The 14,271-nt window shown below is 40.0% G+C and overlaps 2 protein-coding genes across 5 annotated transcripts in view; one reads left to right on the plus strand and one right to left on the minus strand.

The window, feature by feature from the left end:
* Positions 1-12,702, minus strand: part of DCAF17 (DDB1 and CUL4 associated factor 17) — a 49,459-nt gene extending 36,757 nt beyond the window's left edge. For both annotated transcript variants that reach the window (XM_035007789.1, XM_035007788.1), the window contains exons 1-4: positions 12,337-12,702; positions 11,822-11,925; positions 4,298-4,388; positions 14-150 (exon numbers count right to left, since the gene is read on the minus strand). In XM_035007789.1, coding sequence (XP_034863680.1) covers positions 14-150; positions 4,298-4,388; positions 11,822-11,925; positions 12,337-12,462 — 458 coding nt within the window. In that variant the 5' untranslated portion in view covers positions 12,463-12,702. The remainder of the gene's footprint in view (positions 1-13; positions 151-4,297; positions 4,389-11,821; positions 11,926-12,336) is intronic.
* Positions 12,703-12,968: 266 nt separating this feature from the next.
* The window catches only part of METTL8 (methyltransferase like 8), a 92,682-nt gene continuing 91,379 nt past the window's right edge, over positions 12,969-14,271 (plus strand). The window contains exon 1 of one of the 3 annotated variants that reach the window (XM_035007790.1): positions 12,969-13,165. The gene's annotated coding sequence lies outside the window, so the exon portion shown is untranslated. Of the gene's footprint in view, positions 13,166-13,590; positions 13,702-14,271 lie in introns of those variants that run through there. The other 2 variants (XM_035007792.1, XM_035007791.1) reach the window with 2 other exon arrangements.

Raw genomic sequence — 14,271 nt, forward strand, 5'->3', positions numbered from 1 at the left:
TCACAGTTAATACCTGAATTTGCAATATGAAGCAAGATATATTTTCTCAAGGACTTTTCCAGTAGTTGCTGATATGCGAAACAGCCAATTATGAGCAGTCAGTGCTATGAGTGAAGATTTATAATCTGATGGATTGGGAAGTATTTCCCCCTAAAAAATACAAGATGTAAAAATGAAACTGGTTGGTCATGAACAAATCTACAGAAATCTATGTCCAAAGAAAACAGCTAAAACCTTAAAGAAACAGATAAGTAAACCAAAGAGGAAATATTAAATGTACAAATAGAGAATTAAGACAAGGAAAGATGAAACTGTAGGTAATTATTTTTATCATTAACTTATTAAGTGCGTTTATTCACATAAAGTGCTTAAACAGTACCTCAAATAATTTATTACTTATTATTTAGTATTAAATAATTCAATAAATGTGAGCCAATCATCATCATAACACATTAGGAGTGTTACTAATGATGCTGCTGTGATGACAATGATAATAATAACAGTTCTTAAAACCATGTATAATAGCATCAGCGTAAGTCACCTGCTAGAATAGATGTTTCTTGGGGAACCTGGGTGGCACAGTCAGTTAAGCATCTAACTCTTGATTTCAGCTCAGGTCTTGATCTCGGGTGGTGAAATCAAGTCCCACATGGCTCTCTATACTGGGCATGGAGCCTACTCAAGATTCTCCCTCTCCCTCTGCTCCTCCCCCTCCACAAGGAATAAATGTTTCTTTATTCCAAGACCTGTTTTCCTTTTGATAGAAGTCAAAATGGCAAAAGGACAAATTGTTCCACGATTTACTGTGGCTCTACTGTAACTCCAAATGAAAGCTAAAATGCAGAATCAAGGCAGCCAAAGAAAAACAGAAGATGGGCCAGGTTTCAAAGAATGAAGGGGGGGAAATCGGAGGGGGAGACGAACCATGAGAGACTATGGACTCTGAGAAACAAACTGAGGGCTCTAGAGGGGAGGGGGGTGGGGGGATGGGTTAGCCTGGTGATGGGTATTAAAGAGGGCAGGTACTGAATGGAGCACTGGGTGTTATACGCAAACAATGAATCATGGAACACTACATCAAAAACTAATGATGTAATGTATGGTGACTAACATAACATAATGAAATAAAATTAAAAAAGAAAAAAAAGAATTTCCAGGAGATGATACTTACATAGACACCATAGAATAAAAATATTTACGTCATTGCATGTGATTTTAATGTAAGACTTCTAGTAGTTAATAAGCTTACACACACACACACACACACACACACTCAAGAAACAAACACAACCTTGTTTCTTTCCCTAACATTTGAAAGAGAAGACAAATCTTTAAAAGCATATATAAAATAACTATGCCTTCATTTTTTTCTATTCACTTTTCAGCCTAACTGAATACTAGATTAATTCCAACTTTCCTATCCTTAACTTTCCTCTTAGAACTTCCTTTTTAGGGGCACCTGAGTGGCTCAGTCAGTTGAGCATTTGAATATTGGTTTCAGCTCAGTCATGATCTTGGGGTGGTGAGATCAAGTCCTCACCAAACAAACCCTCAGTTTGTTTCTCAGAGTCCATAGTCTCTCATGGTTCATCTCCCCCTCCAATTCCCCCCCTTCATTTTTCCCTTCCTACTATCTTCTTCTTTTTTTTTAATATATAATGTTTTATTTGTTTCAGAGGTACAGGTCTGTGATTCAATAGTTTTACACAATTCACAGCGCTCAGCATAGCACATACCCTCCCCAAGGAGATTCTTAATTTTAAAAAATATACTATTTATACCTTGCCTATTAAAAAAGAATTTGAAATAGCACATGTAATAGGTTTGAGCTATTTTCCTAAACCAAAAGTTGTATTTCACACACTGTCTCAGAAAAACAAGGGTGCTGATTTAAATGTGGTTTCACATCAATATGTTAACAACAATATATGCTTCTCAGTTTTCTTAATGGAAAATCCTGTTTAACTTCAAATGAGAAGAAAATAGTAAAAGAAGTGAGAATAGGAACTAGGTTACTAGAAACTTTATTTTTGCAAGGATTGCTTTACATTTTTGGTGATTTTGTACTGGTGTCTTCAAAACTTTTCTCAATTAAGAAATCTGTCTTCCTCCCCACCCCCACCCCCAAATTAAAATGGATTAAAAGGCTTTAGGGATGCCTGGGTGGCTCAGTCGGTTAAGCATCTGCCTTCGGCTCAGGCCATGATCCCAGGATCCTGGGATGGAGCCCTGCATCGGGCTCCTTACTCAGTAGGGAGCCTCTTCTCCCTCTCCCTCTGCCTTCTGTTCCCCCTGCTTGTGCTCTCTCTCTCTCTCTGACAAATGAAAGAAAAGAAAAGAAAAGAAAAGAAAAGAAAAGAAAGAAGGAAGGAAGGAAGGAAGGAAGGAAGGAAGGAAGAAAGAAAGAAAGAAAGAAAGAAAGAAAGAAAGAAAGAAAGAAAGAAAGAAAGAAAGAAAGAAAGAAAGAAAATACTTATTTAAAAAAAAAGGCTTTAGAGGGCACCTGGGTGGTACAATCAGTTAAGCGTCTGCCTTTGGCTCAGGTCATGATCCCAGAGTCCTGGGGTCAAGATCAAGTCCCATGTCCAGCTCCCTGCTCAGCAGGGAGTCTGCTTCTCTGCCCCGTCCCTGGCTCATGCTCTCTCTCTCTCTCTCTCTCTCAAATAAATATTTAAAATCTTAAAAAAAATAAATAAATAAAAGGCTTTAGATGTTGGAGGCACAACAGTTATTTTCAGCTCTCAATAAGAAATCAGGGAAGAGGGCGCCTGGGTGGCTCAGTTGGTTGGGCGACTGCCTTCGGCTCAGGTCATGATCCTGGAGTCCCTGGATTGAGTCCCGCATCGGGCTCCCTGCTCTGCGGGGAGCCTGCTTCTCCCTCTCCCACTCCCCCTGCTTGTGTTCCCTCTCGCTGTGTCTCTCTCTGTCAAATAAATAAATAAAATCTTTAAAAAAAAAAAAAAAGAAAAAAGAAATCAGGGAAGAAAGCATAGATTTAAAGCTTCTGATTTTTAAAAAGGTGTCTCTTTTTAAAGAGAATAAGTGTCTAGGGAAAAAGAAAGCAGCAGCTCTGGAAAACTACAATTTATATAAAAACAACAGTATTTAAAAAGAGAGAGAAATAATTTTAATAGTAAATTCAAAGCATAGCCTCTTATCCTTTAAACATTATTTTTGGTCCCATATTGTAAGTTCTATTTTTCCTTAAAAAAACAATCAACCAGATTCAGAGACCTGATTAATTTGCTGCAGTATTTCCTAAGTGCTGTTCTTAAAACACTGATCCATGGAAAACCAATATGTAGAAATATACCTCAAAAAAGGAAGTCCTATGATCAAAAGAGTTTTGAAATATGGTTGTCAAAATCACCATGAACATTAGTATTATTGCATAGTATTATTAAAGGCTCTAAGAAGTAATTATATAAATAAATTTGTTTCACCTTTTAAGCTCAGAATATCCCACTTATTTTGTCTACAACTCAATTCTCCCAACTCCTCTAGCAAGTATAAGATGTTATCATTTTATTAAAACAGTCTTCTGGGGCGCCTGGGTGGCTCAGTTGGTTAAGCGACTGCTTTCGGCTCAGGTCATGATCCTGGAGTCCGTGGATCGAGTCCCGCATCGGGCTCCCTGCTCGGCAGGGAGCCTGCTTCTCCCTCTGACCCTCCCCCCTCTCATGTGCTCTCTCTCTCTCATTCTCTCTGTCTCAAATAAATAAATAAAATCTTTAAAAAAAAAAAAAAAACAGTCTTCTGAAAAATACACACCAAGGCAATGCTGGTCTGTCTCGTGGAATGAGTTTAGCCTATTATTTTATTTTTTATTATTTTTATTATTTTTTGTTTTTGACTTATTATTTTCCTAACAAGATTCATGGAGAAAACGAACAAGAATTTACTTTCAAAGAGCCATGTAACATAACTGCCTAATTTAATATTTTATTTTGATAGAATGATCTCTTAAATCAGAATGATCTCTGAAACACTGAGAATAACTCTAAACTAGCTTACATTGTTTATAAAACTTTTAACCAGTTCATAACTTTTTCCAGTTTTCAAGATTTACAAATGGTATCAAATTTTTAAAATACATTCATAATATTAATGTATAATTTTTAAAAATAGGAATTATTTCACAAGGAAAAATAAGCAATATACTCTCTTCTTGACTCCTTTCAAGAGTCAAGAATCACTATGATATTTAAGCTTTATTCCTTTTTACCTATATTAACAATAATCAGTTCTTTTAGGCTAAAAATGTGTTGGAAACAAATACTCTAAAAACAAATCTTACCACTGGGCATTCCCATAATAATGCATCCTCTATTTTTTCTGATTTGGAACATTTTGGCATTTCATAAAGTTTTCTTGGCTCTGATGCAATGCTGGGAAAAAAGAAAAATGAGCAATTATTCTTTTTTTTTTTTTAAGATTTTATTTATTTGCGAGAGAGAGAATGAGAGACAGCATGAGAGGGAGGAGGGTCAGAAGGAGAAGCAGACTCCCTGCTGAGCAGGTAGCCTGATGTGGGACTAGATCCCGGGACTCCAGGATCATGACCCGAGGTGAAGGCAGTCCTTTAACCAACTGAGCCACCCAGGCGCCCAGCAATTATTCTTGATAACTGAGACAGTGTTTGCTCAGCTGAGTGATTTTTTTCTTTCAGAGATTTGGAATACCAAGATATAACTTGCTATTTTGCTTTCCTTTTCTTTTTTTTTTTTTAAGATTTTATTTATTTATTTGACAGAGAGAGACACGGTGAGAGAGGAAATGCAAGCAGGGGGAGTGGGAAAGGGAGAAGCAGGCTTCCTGCGGAGCAGGGAGCCCGATGCGGGGCTTGATCCCAAGACCCTGGGATCATGACCCAAGACGAAGGCAGATGCTCAACTGGCTGAGCCACCCAGGCGCACCATTACTTTCCTTTTCTTAACTAAATGTTAACATTTTTTTTCTGATCATAAAATTCACAATAAAATTCATAGAAAATCTGAAAAATAAAGTAGATTATAATACTATAAGATTACAAAAATAACCATTATTAACATTTTGGTTCATTTCCTTCTGGTTTTCCTTTATATTACATATACTTACCTGCAGATTATTTTCCCAAATTGGATCATACTGAATTCTTTCTTTACCCTTGGACATTTACTGTGAATATCTCTGCTGAATTCCAAGGGGTTCATAAACCGTTATTCTAATACTATAAAATGAAAATTAGATAAAGAATGTCTTTATTTTAGGATGAAAATTAGTGGGTAAAAAAAGGAAATACCTTTGCGGGTTTTTTACTCCCAAATTCCCTTTCAGAAAGGTTGAACAAGTTTTTACCTCTACCAGTACTGAGCACAACATTTTTTATGTGAAAAACAGTCCCTTACCTTTAGTTTATACTTCCCTGATTACTACTGAGATATGATCATAGATGTTTTCCTTTTTTTTTTTTTAACTGATTAACTTTAAAATTAAACTACTATTTAGAAACAATTTTCGGGGCGCCTGGGTGGCTCAGTCAGTTAAGCATCTACCTTCGGCTCTGGTCATAATACCAGGGTCCTGGGATAGAGCCCCAAGTCAGGCTCCCTGCTCAGTGGGGAGCTTGCTTCTCCCTTTCCCTCTGCCAATTCTCCTTGCTTGTGCTCTCTCTCTCTCAAATAAATAAATAAAAATCTTAAAAAAAACCAAAAAAAACAATTTTCTGAGTGACAATTTTATTCACCTTTGATGTTCTCTGATTCAAAGGTTTAAACCAAACAGAATTTCACAGGAATGAAAGCAAGCTCAAACTTCTAAACTATGGGTGATTCTTAAACTATGGGTAAAACACCCCTGAATGCCATAGTAAAGAACTCCAACTACTTATTATTAGATCACCAACCAATGCCACCTACTCAGATTTAAATTTTTTTAATTAAAGCAGATACCTCTAAACTGGGTAAGTTATGAAATGGGCATTAAATGATACCAAAGAATTACTACTAATTTCGTTAGGTGTGGTAATGACATTATCATCATATAAGGAAATGTCCAGGTATCCACTTCCAACATGATAGCATGAGGAGCTCTATGGGCATGCTCTCCAGGAAAACTGGTGAAAACTATAAAAGGACAACTATTTAAAGTCTCTGGAAATGGTCCTAGGGGCATACAGCAAACAAAGAAACATTTATTCCAAAAAATCTACTAGAGTTCAGTAAGAATAGTGAGAGTCTATGATGTTTGATCTAGGATGTGCTGCTTCCATACTGTTCTTAGCTTAGCAAGATGAAAACTACTCCAGGGGCGCCTGGGTGGCTCAGTTGGTTAAGCGACTGCCTTCGGCTCAGGTCATGATCCTGGAGTCCCGGGATCGAGTCCCGCATCGGGCTCCCTGCTCGGGGGACTCTGCTTCTCCCTCTGACCCTCCTCCCTCTCGTGCTCTCTGTCTCTCATTCTCTCTCTCAAATAAATAAATAAATCTTAAAAAAAAAAAAAAAAAAAGATGAAAACTACTCCAGACTGGTGTAGCCAAGAGCACAGGACTCCCCCTACCCCCAGCTCCCAGAGGGCCACCTTCTTGGGGGACCAGGATGACAGCATTTCTCATGTAGCTCCCAGCTGCTTGTTGTTGGGGCTGAGTCCTGGGTGAGTGTAGTCAAAAAGTAGGGCTCCCTTCTTCCACCTAGCCCCAACTCTACCTTGGGCGTGGCATGCCTAAGAATACAGAGGCTCTGATTACCCTTAGCCCACCTCATAAAGCAGTGGTTCCACATTAAGAGAGGCAAAAAAATCTGAGGCTAATGTTTGCTTTAACTCCAGGTGCTCAGCTTTTAGAGTAGGGGAGTCACTCAGAGAGAAGCATGCCATTGATTCCCCCCCCATACCCCAGGACCAACTCTAAAGCCTCGGCTTGAAGATTTTGCCTGGGGGGAAGAAGCAGGCTGTAAAGCAGATAGCCCTATTCTCTTCCCAGAGGAACTGACTTCATTTGCAACAGAGTGTAGAGAAGTTCTAGCCTAAGAGCACTCTCTAAACAGTGGAGTTTGTGGTGAAAGGCAAAGATTGAAGAGACAAAGAGACAGATCTCCTTGCTCAGCGGGAAGCCTGTTTCTCCCTCTCCCTCTGCCTGCCGCTCCCCCTGCTTGTGCTCTCTCTCTCTGTCAAATAAATAAATAAAATCTTAAAAAAAAAAACCCTAAAAATCAAAAGGAAATGCTAAAAATCAAAACTCCATACAAATGAAGAATGTTTTTGATGGGTTCATCAGTAGACTGGACACAGCCAAGGAAAGACTGGTAAACTTGAAGATATGTCAACAAAAACTTCCCAAATTAGAACAACAACAACAAAAATGATAAAAGCAGAACACAATATTCTAGAACTGAGGGACAATTAGAAAAGGTGTAATATACACATAATGGGAATACTAAAAGAATACTAAAAGAAAAAGAGAACAGAAGAAATACTTGAAATAATAATGGCTGAGAATTTTCCAGAATTAATCACAGACACCAAACCACAAATCCAAAAAGCTTACAAAACACCAAGGAGGATAAATACCAAAAAACCTATACCAGGTACATACTATTCTAACTATAGAAAATCAAAAATAAAGAGAACATCTTGAAAGAAGTCAGAGGGAAAAGCACCTTATCTAAAGAAGAACAGGGTAAGAATTACATTGGACTTCTCTTCAGAAAACATGCAAGCAAGTAGAGAGTGAAGTAAAATATTTAAAGTGATTTAACAACTCCCACCCACAGTCTTTAAGACTCCTGGACCCAATTCCAATATGGGGGGAGGGGGTCTCCCACACACAACACCAAGCAATTCTCAGACACCAGCAGAGTGTTGGAGAATTCAACTCAATTCTTACACTATCTACTAGGAGATAGCATCGGATTCCAAGGTTAAGGATTCAGTCCAACCAGACTGCCCTCCACCACCCATTTCAGATGCCAGCCACCAAGCCCCCAGGCAGTTATTTGTGTTTCTGACCCATGGGCTACAGATTGGGGTTCCAGTGACCTTCTCCTTAGTTTCTTTTAATTTGATAGAATGGCTCACAGAATTCTGGGAAACATTTACTTATGTTTACCGGTTTTTAAGGGATATGATAAAGAATACAAATCAACACCTAGATGAAGAGATACACTGGAAAAGGTATAGAAGCTCCATGCCCTCTCCAGGCAAGCCACTCTCCCCACATCTCCAAGGGTTCACCAACCCAGAGCTCTTCAAACCCAGGCCTCTTGAGGTTTTATGGAGGCTTCACTGTATAGTTGTACTAAGTCATTGGCCAGCAGCTGATTCAACCACCAACTCTCCTCTGTTGCCTGGAGGTCCGGGTTGGGACTAAAAGTCCCAACCCTCTAATCACATGTTTGGTCCTCTAGGCAACAAGCCCTTACACTTGGGTGGGGTCTGAAAGTTACCTTCCATTAATAACAAGACACCTACCTCACCTTTATGGGTCTAAAGCATTTTCAGGAACTGTAGATGAAGAGCGAATATATCTGAGAAATATATTTTGGTCACCTGAATGACCAAATACAGATTTTTTTTTAATTTAAATTCAATTAGCCAACATATAGTACATCATTAGTTTTTGATATAATGTTCAATGATTCATTAGTTGCATATAACACCTAGTGCTCATCACATCACATTCAAATATATATTTCTTATAAATCATTATATCACACCCAACGAATCTAGAATTTTTTTTTTTTTTAAGATTTTATTTATTTATTTGAGACAGAGAGAATGAGAGACAGAGAGCATGAGAGGGAGGAGGGTCAGAGGGAGAAGCAGACTCCCTGCCGAGCAGGGAGCCTGATGCGGGACTCGATCCTGTGACTCTAGGATCATGACCTGAGCCGAAGGCAGTCGCTTAACCAACTGAGCCACCCAGGCACCCCGAATCTAGAATTTTGTATCCCGAGAAGTCATCCTTCAAAAGTCAAAAAGAAATCAGGTTTTCTCAAACAAAAATTGAGGGAATGTGTTGCCAGTGGATCTGCCTTTCAAGAAATGTTCAAAAAAGTTCTTCAAAAAGAAGAAAAATTATATAGGTCAGAAACTCAGATCTACCTTAAAAAAGGAAGAACGTTAGAAAAGGAATAAATAGGGGCACATGTGTGACTCAGTTGGTTAAGTGGCTCAGATCATGATCTCAGGATCATGCCCCGAATCCGGCTCCACGCTCATCAGGGAGTCTGCTTGAGATTCTCTCTCTCTCCCTCTGCTCTTCCCCGTGCTCATGTGCATGTGCGCCCACGTGCGTTCTTTCTCTCTCTCAAATAAAATAAATAAATAAAAGAAAAGGAATAAATAAAGGTAAAATAAAATCCTTTATTTTTCTTATTCTTAATTGATTTAACAGAGAAAAAATTGTTCGTAATAATAACAGCAACAACGTATTCAGTGAATATAGCTTATGGATAAAAAGAATGGCATCAACATTATAAAAGGCAGGAGGGAGCAATTAGAAATACTCTATTATAAGGTAACTACACTACCCATGTAGAGGTATAGTGCTACTTGAGAGTGATTTAGATTAGTTGTAAATATGTATTACAAGTTCTAAGGCAACCATTAAAAATTTTTAAAAATAAGTATAATTGATATGCTAAAATAGAAAATGGAATCATATAAAACACTCAATTAAAAGCAGAGAAGACATAAAAAAGAATGAAAGACCAAAAAAGACCAACTATATCAATAATCACTTTAAATGTGAATGATCTAAATATACCTATCAAAAGGCAGAGACTGTCAGAGTAGATAAAAAAACAAGATCCAAATACATGATATCTACAAGAAACCCATTTCAAATATAAACACACAGATTACAGCAAAGGAATGGAGAAAGATATACCACACATACTAATCAAAGGAAAGGTGGAGTAGCTACATTAATTTTAGACAAAGTTGACTTCCACAATAAAAATTATCAGTGATAAACAGTGGCATTACATATGATAAAGGGGTCACTTTTCGAAGAAGACATAAAAAATCCTTAATGTGTATGCATCTAACAACACAATATCAAAACATGTGAGACAAAAACTGACAGAACACAAGGAGAAACAAATCTACCATTATAGTTGGAGACTTCAACACATCTGTCAGTAACTGGTGGATCCAGCAAGCAGAAAGTCAGTAAGGATATAGCTGAACTGAACAGTACTATCAGTCAACTGGATCTGACTGACTTCTATACAATACTTCATCCAATAACAGCAGAAGACACATTCTTCTCAAGCTCATATGAAATTCACCAAGAGAGACCATAATCTGGGCCATAAAACACACCTTTACAAAATTAAAAGAGTAGAAGTAATACAAAGTATGCTTTCAGACCACAGTGGAAATAAATTAGAAGTCAATAATAGAAAGCTGGAAAATCCCAAAAGATTTGGAGATTAAACAACACAATTCTAATTAACACATGGGTCAAAGAAGTCTCGAGAAATTTTAAAATATTTTTTAACAAAATGAAGATGAATAAAATATATAAACATTTGTGGGATGCAGCAAAAACAGTGCTTGAGGGAAAAGAATAGCACTAAATGTATATATTACCAAAGGAGAGAAGCTTCTGGGTTGGTGAACACATAGAGATTTAGGGACAGTAGTATGCTCAAAGAGCATGGATATTCCATGCCCCTTCCCACATACCTACATATCTCTTCTATCTGGCTGTTCTTGAATTATATCCCTTTATAATAAACTGGTAATTCTACTAAAAAGTCAATCACAAAAGACCACATACTATGTGATTCAATTTATATGAAATGTCCAGAACAGGTGCATCTATAGAGACAGAAAGTCTGTTGAAGGTTGATGGGACTATAGCTTAATGGAATACGGTTTCTTCTTGAGGTGATGAAAATGTTAACTGTAGCGATGGTTGCCTATATGAACCACAATGGTTCACCAAAATTCCTCTAAAAACCATTAAATTGTATACTTTAAATGGGTGAACTGTATAGTATGTGAATTATATCTTAATAAAGCTATTAAGAGAAAGAAAAAAAAGTCTTATTATTTTTTAGAGAAGCAAACTTAAGTATGGCATGGTGTTTCGAATATGCTTTAAAATAGTTTATAAAAAGGTCAAGGAAAAGGGGACAATGGGATAGATAAGCAAATGCAGCAAAATCTGGATCGCTTTTGAATCTAGTAATGAGTATATGGAGGTTCACTATACTACTCTCTTTGAAGCAAGTTTGAAATTTTTCTTTTAAAACAAACAAAAAAAATGCAAGTACTTCCAAAACAAAACAGAAATTCTCTAGGGGCGCCTGGGTGGCTCAGGTCATGATCCCCGGGTCCTGGGACTGAGCATCGGGTATTGCATCAGGCATCACATCGGGGTTCTCTGCTCAGTGGGGAGACTGCTTCTCCCTCTCCTCCCCACTCGTGGTCTCTCTCACTATCTCTGTGTGTCTCTCTCTCAAATAAATAAATAAAATCTTAAAAAAAAAATTATTCTGTAAAGCAGCATCTAATTATTAGATACCTGGCTCCCTTGACTCTGGTATCTTCTAAGCATAATAAGACTATTCCATACCCTGAGCAACCCATCATTTTGCCCGCACTATAAAGTAAATTCGTTTTAAATTGGTATTTGCAAAGATGAAGTCTTAGTCTAACTTTGGATTTAACAAGATTTTAAAATTACAACCCATTTTATTACCTATTCTTATTTTGGGGCTCATTTTTCCATTCTCCTATTTCATTAAGCACTGATATAGCATGTGGTTCTATAAAAATTAGTTAAGATTAACAATGAGGTGAATTACAGCAAAAATGTTCATCAAAAAGATACCTGCTGACACAGCACCGATAATTGTCAAAATATATTCTTCCTCTCTCATAGGCTATAGGTGACTTGGAATGAGTTGTCCACACATTCTTAAATTTAGTACTTTCCTGAAAGACACAAGGAATTTTGGTTTAGGGAATAATTCATAAGTCTCTACCGTGCACCAATTTTAAGTGGGAGAGTTAAATCTACAGCCAGTTTTCAAAGTAATCTCACGTACGTTATTTAAAACATTATGTTCCTATCTTCCTCACTCTGCCCTCACGTGTTAAGCCGGGTGACCAAATTTTAGGAAGATCGTTTGCAGGAAAGATATAAGAAGCTTAAAACGAAAAGCATCTGGAGGTTCTATTAATAGCTATTTACTAATTCCCCAGGTTCAGGGCCTGGATTCCCTGCTCATCACATGTGATCTTCTCAAAAGGAGGCTCTAACGCTTAAAAACTGCACCCCGGCAGGAGGCTTGGCCGCCAGTCGCCCCGCTGCCCTTGGCCCCGTTCCCAGCCGCCGGCGATCACCTGGCACACCAGCGCCCTCAGGATGCCCAGGTTCGTCCTCTGCACCACGCCTGCGTCCCGCGAGAAGAAGCCCAGCGCCCGGCGACTCAGCTGGCGGCACACGTTGGGTTTCCGAGTTGGGCCCATGGAGGCAAGGGCTGGGTGCGGGGTTGGCTGGGCTGAAGAGGGGAGCGCCCCTCGCTCCCGCGCAAGGCAGCGGCCGTTACCTCCGAACCTCCAGGCCCCAACTCCTTGAGGGACCCAGGAAAAGCTGACACCGGGAGCCGGGCAATGAGCGCACGGCCGTGGGGCGAGATAAGGCGGAATCGGCACCGCCTGAGCGCAGAGTGAAGGAAAAGACTCCCCTTCGGCCTGCCCCTCAAACACTCTGCAGCGCTGGTGCGGGTAGTGTGACGCCCCCGTAACGCGCGGCCTCCTGGAGCCGTTCCCTCAACGGGAAGTGTAGTTCCCAGAGCCCTTTGAGGGAGCCTGGCTAGTTCCCAGAACTACAGTTCCCATCAGGCGGCGGGAAGAGAGCTCTTGAGCCGGCCCCGCCTCCAACCAGCCGTGGCCCCGCCCGGCCTCGCCTCCTCGGCCCGGGCGGAGACTGCGCTGTGCGGCGGGCGTCTCTTTCCTGCTCTGCACGCGGTGCGGGGCGGAGCACCGGGACGCTGTGCTGCCGCCTCCTGGCGTCGGTTTACTGTGCGAATCGTGCCGCCCCGGTACGCTCACGCCCATCAGCTCCCGACTTTCGTTCTGGGAGGCGCCGACCGGGTGCCGAGAGGGCGCTGTGTGGAGTGCTACTCCCCCCCCCCCCCCCCCCCCCCCCAAAGCAGCGTCCGTGCTAAAGGTACGCCCCGCGGCTTTCCCTTCAGTCGCACGTTGGACATTGTGGATGAGGTTGACGGTTAATCATTTTGGGTCTATAAACATTATGCTATTGTATTATGAGTGAGTGGTGGAGGATGCTGGCATCCCCACCAAACTAGGGTTGAATTACTCCTCCAGAGCTCGCCCTTCTTGGCCTGCGGGGACACAGGCTGGTTTTGCGATAATTGCTGCGTTTTCCTTTCTCTCGCCTCTTTTTTTTTTTTTTCTTCTTTGGGTAATAAAATACGAAATGTTTACATTCTTATCAGACTAAGCTATTCCACGTTGATTCCTCTAAGTAAAAGGTAACTTTGTCAACTACCCCTGCCTGTAGGGTCAAAGTTCCCACTACACTACGTTTTCAGTAATCGTGCAGTAGGTGTGCCCCCTCGCTTTGCACGTCCCTTGAGGGTGGTGTCTTTGTATCTGCCACGTGGGCTCGGGCGTGCTACCTCTTGTTCATGTGTGGGCAAGGGCGTGATCGCCTCTGACTGACAGAGCAGAGTACAATACTGGGTGAGTGCGTTGGGTCACAACTTAAGTGTTTAGTAAAAATTTGTCACATCTCTTTTTAACCCTGCTGAATTTCCTCCAGGGCCTGGGCTTTTGCTGATTTTTCATGACTTATTTACAGCATACTGTGGAGTGCTATGTGTATTTTTAGAGCGCGCTATAATAGTTAATTTGGTAATTCATGAATGCAGCTGTCACTGAGAAAACTGGGACCCAGAAAAGAGAACTGGATTTTCTTTGGATGAAATGAAATTCAAATCGTTGCTGACTGAAATTCATCATCTCTCTTTTCTCATTCCTCTTCCCCCTCACTTGTTTGTCTTCCTGTGGTCTTTATCTTACCACCAGCTCACCCAGAGGGCAGTCATCCTGGATACCCTCCTTTCCTCACCCACAACCAAGTCCTTTTGATTCTAACTCCTATCCATCTCCTTTGTATATCACCTAAGTAATTTAGGGCCTCACCATTTTATCACATTATTATATTAAGTAGCCTCCTTCCTGCCTTGCTTAAGTACTTTCAATTCGAACCCTCCATACTGCTGCCAGAGTGATTTTTCTAAAGCACAAATC

This window comes from Mirounga leonina, unplaced genomic scaffold (genome assembly GCF_011800145.1).
Source record: "Mirounga leonina isolate KUSES-001 unplaced genomic scaffold, KU_Mleo_1.0 Mir_151, whole genome shotgun sequence".
Taxonomy (NCBI): domain Eukaryota; kingdom Metazoa; phylum Chordata; class Mammalia; order Carnivora; family Phocidae; genus Mirounga; species Mirounga leonina.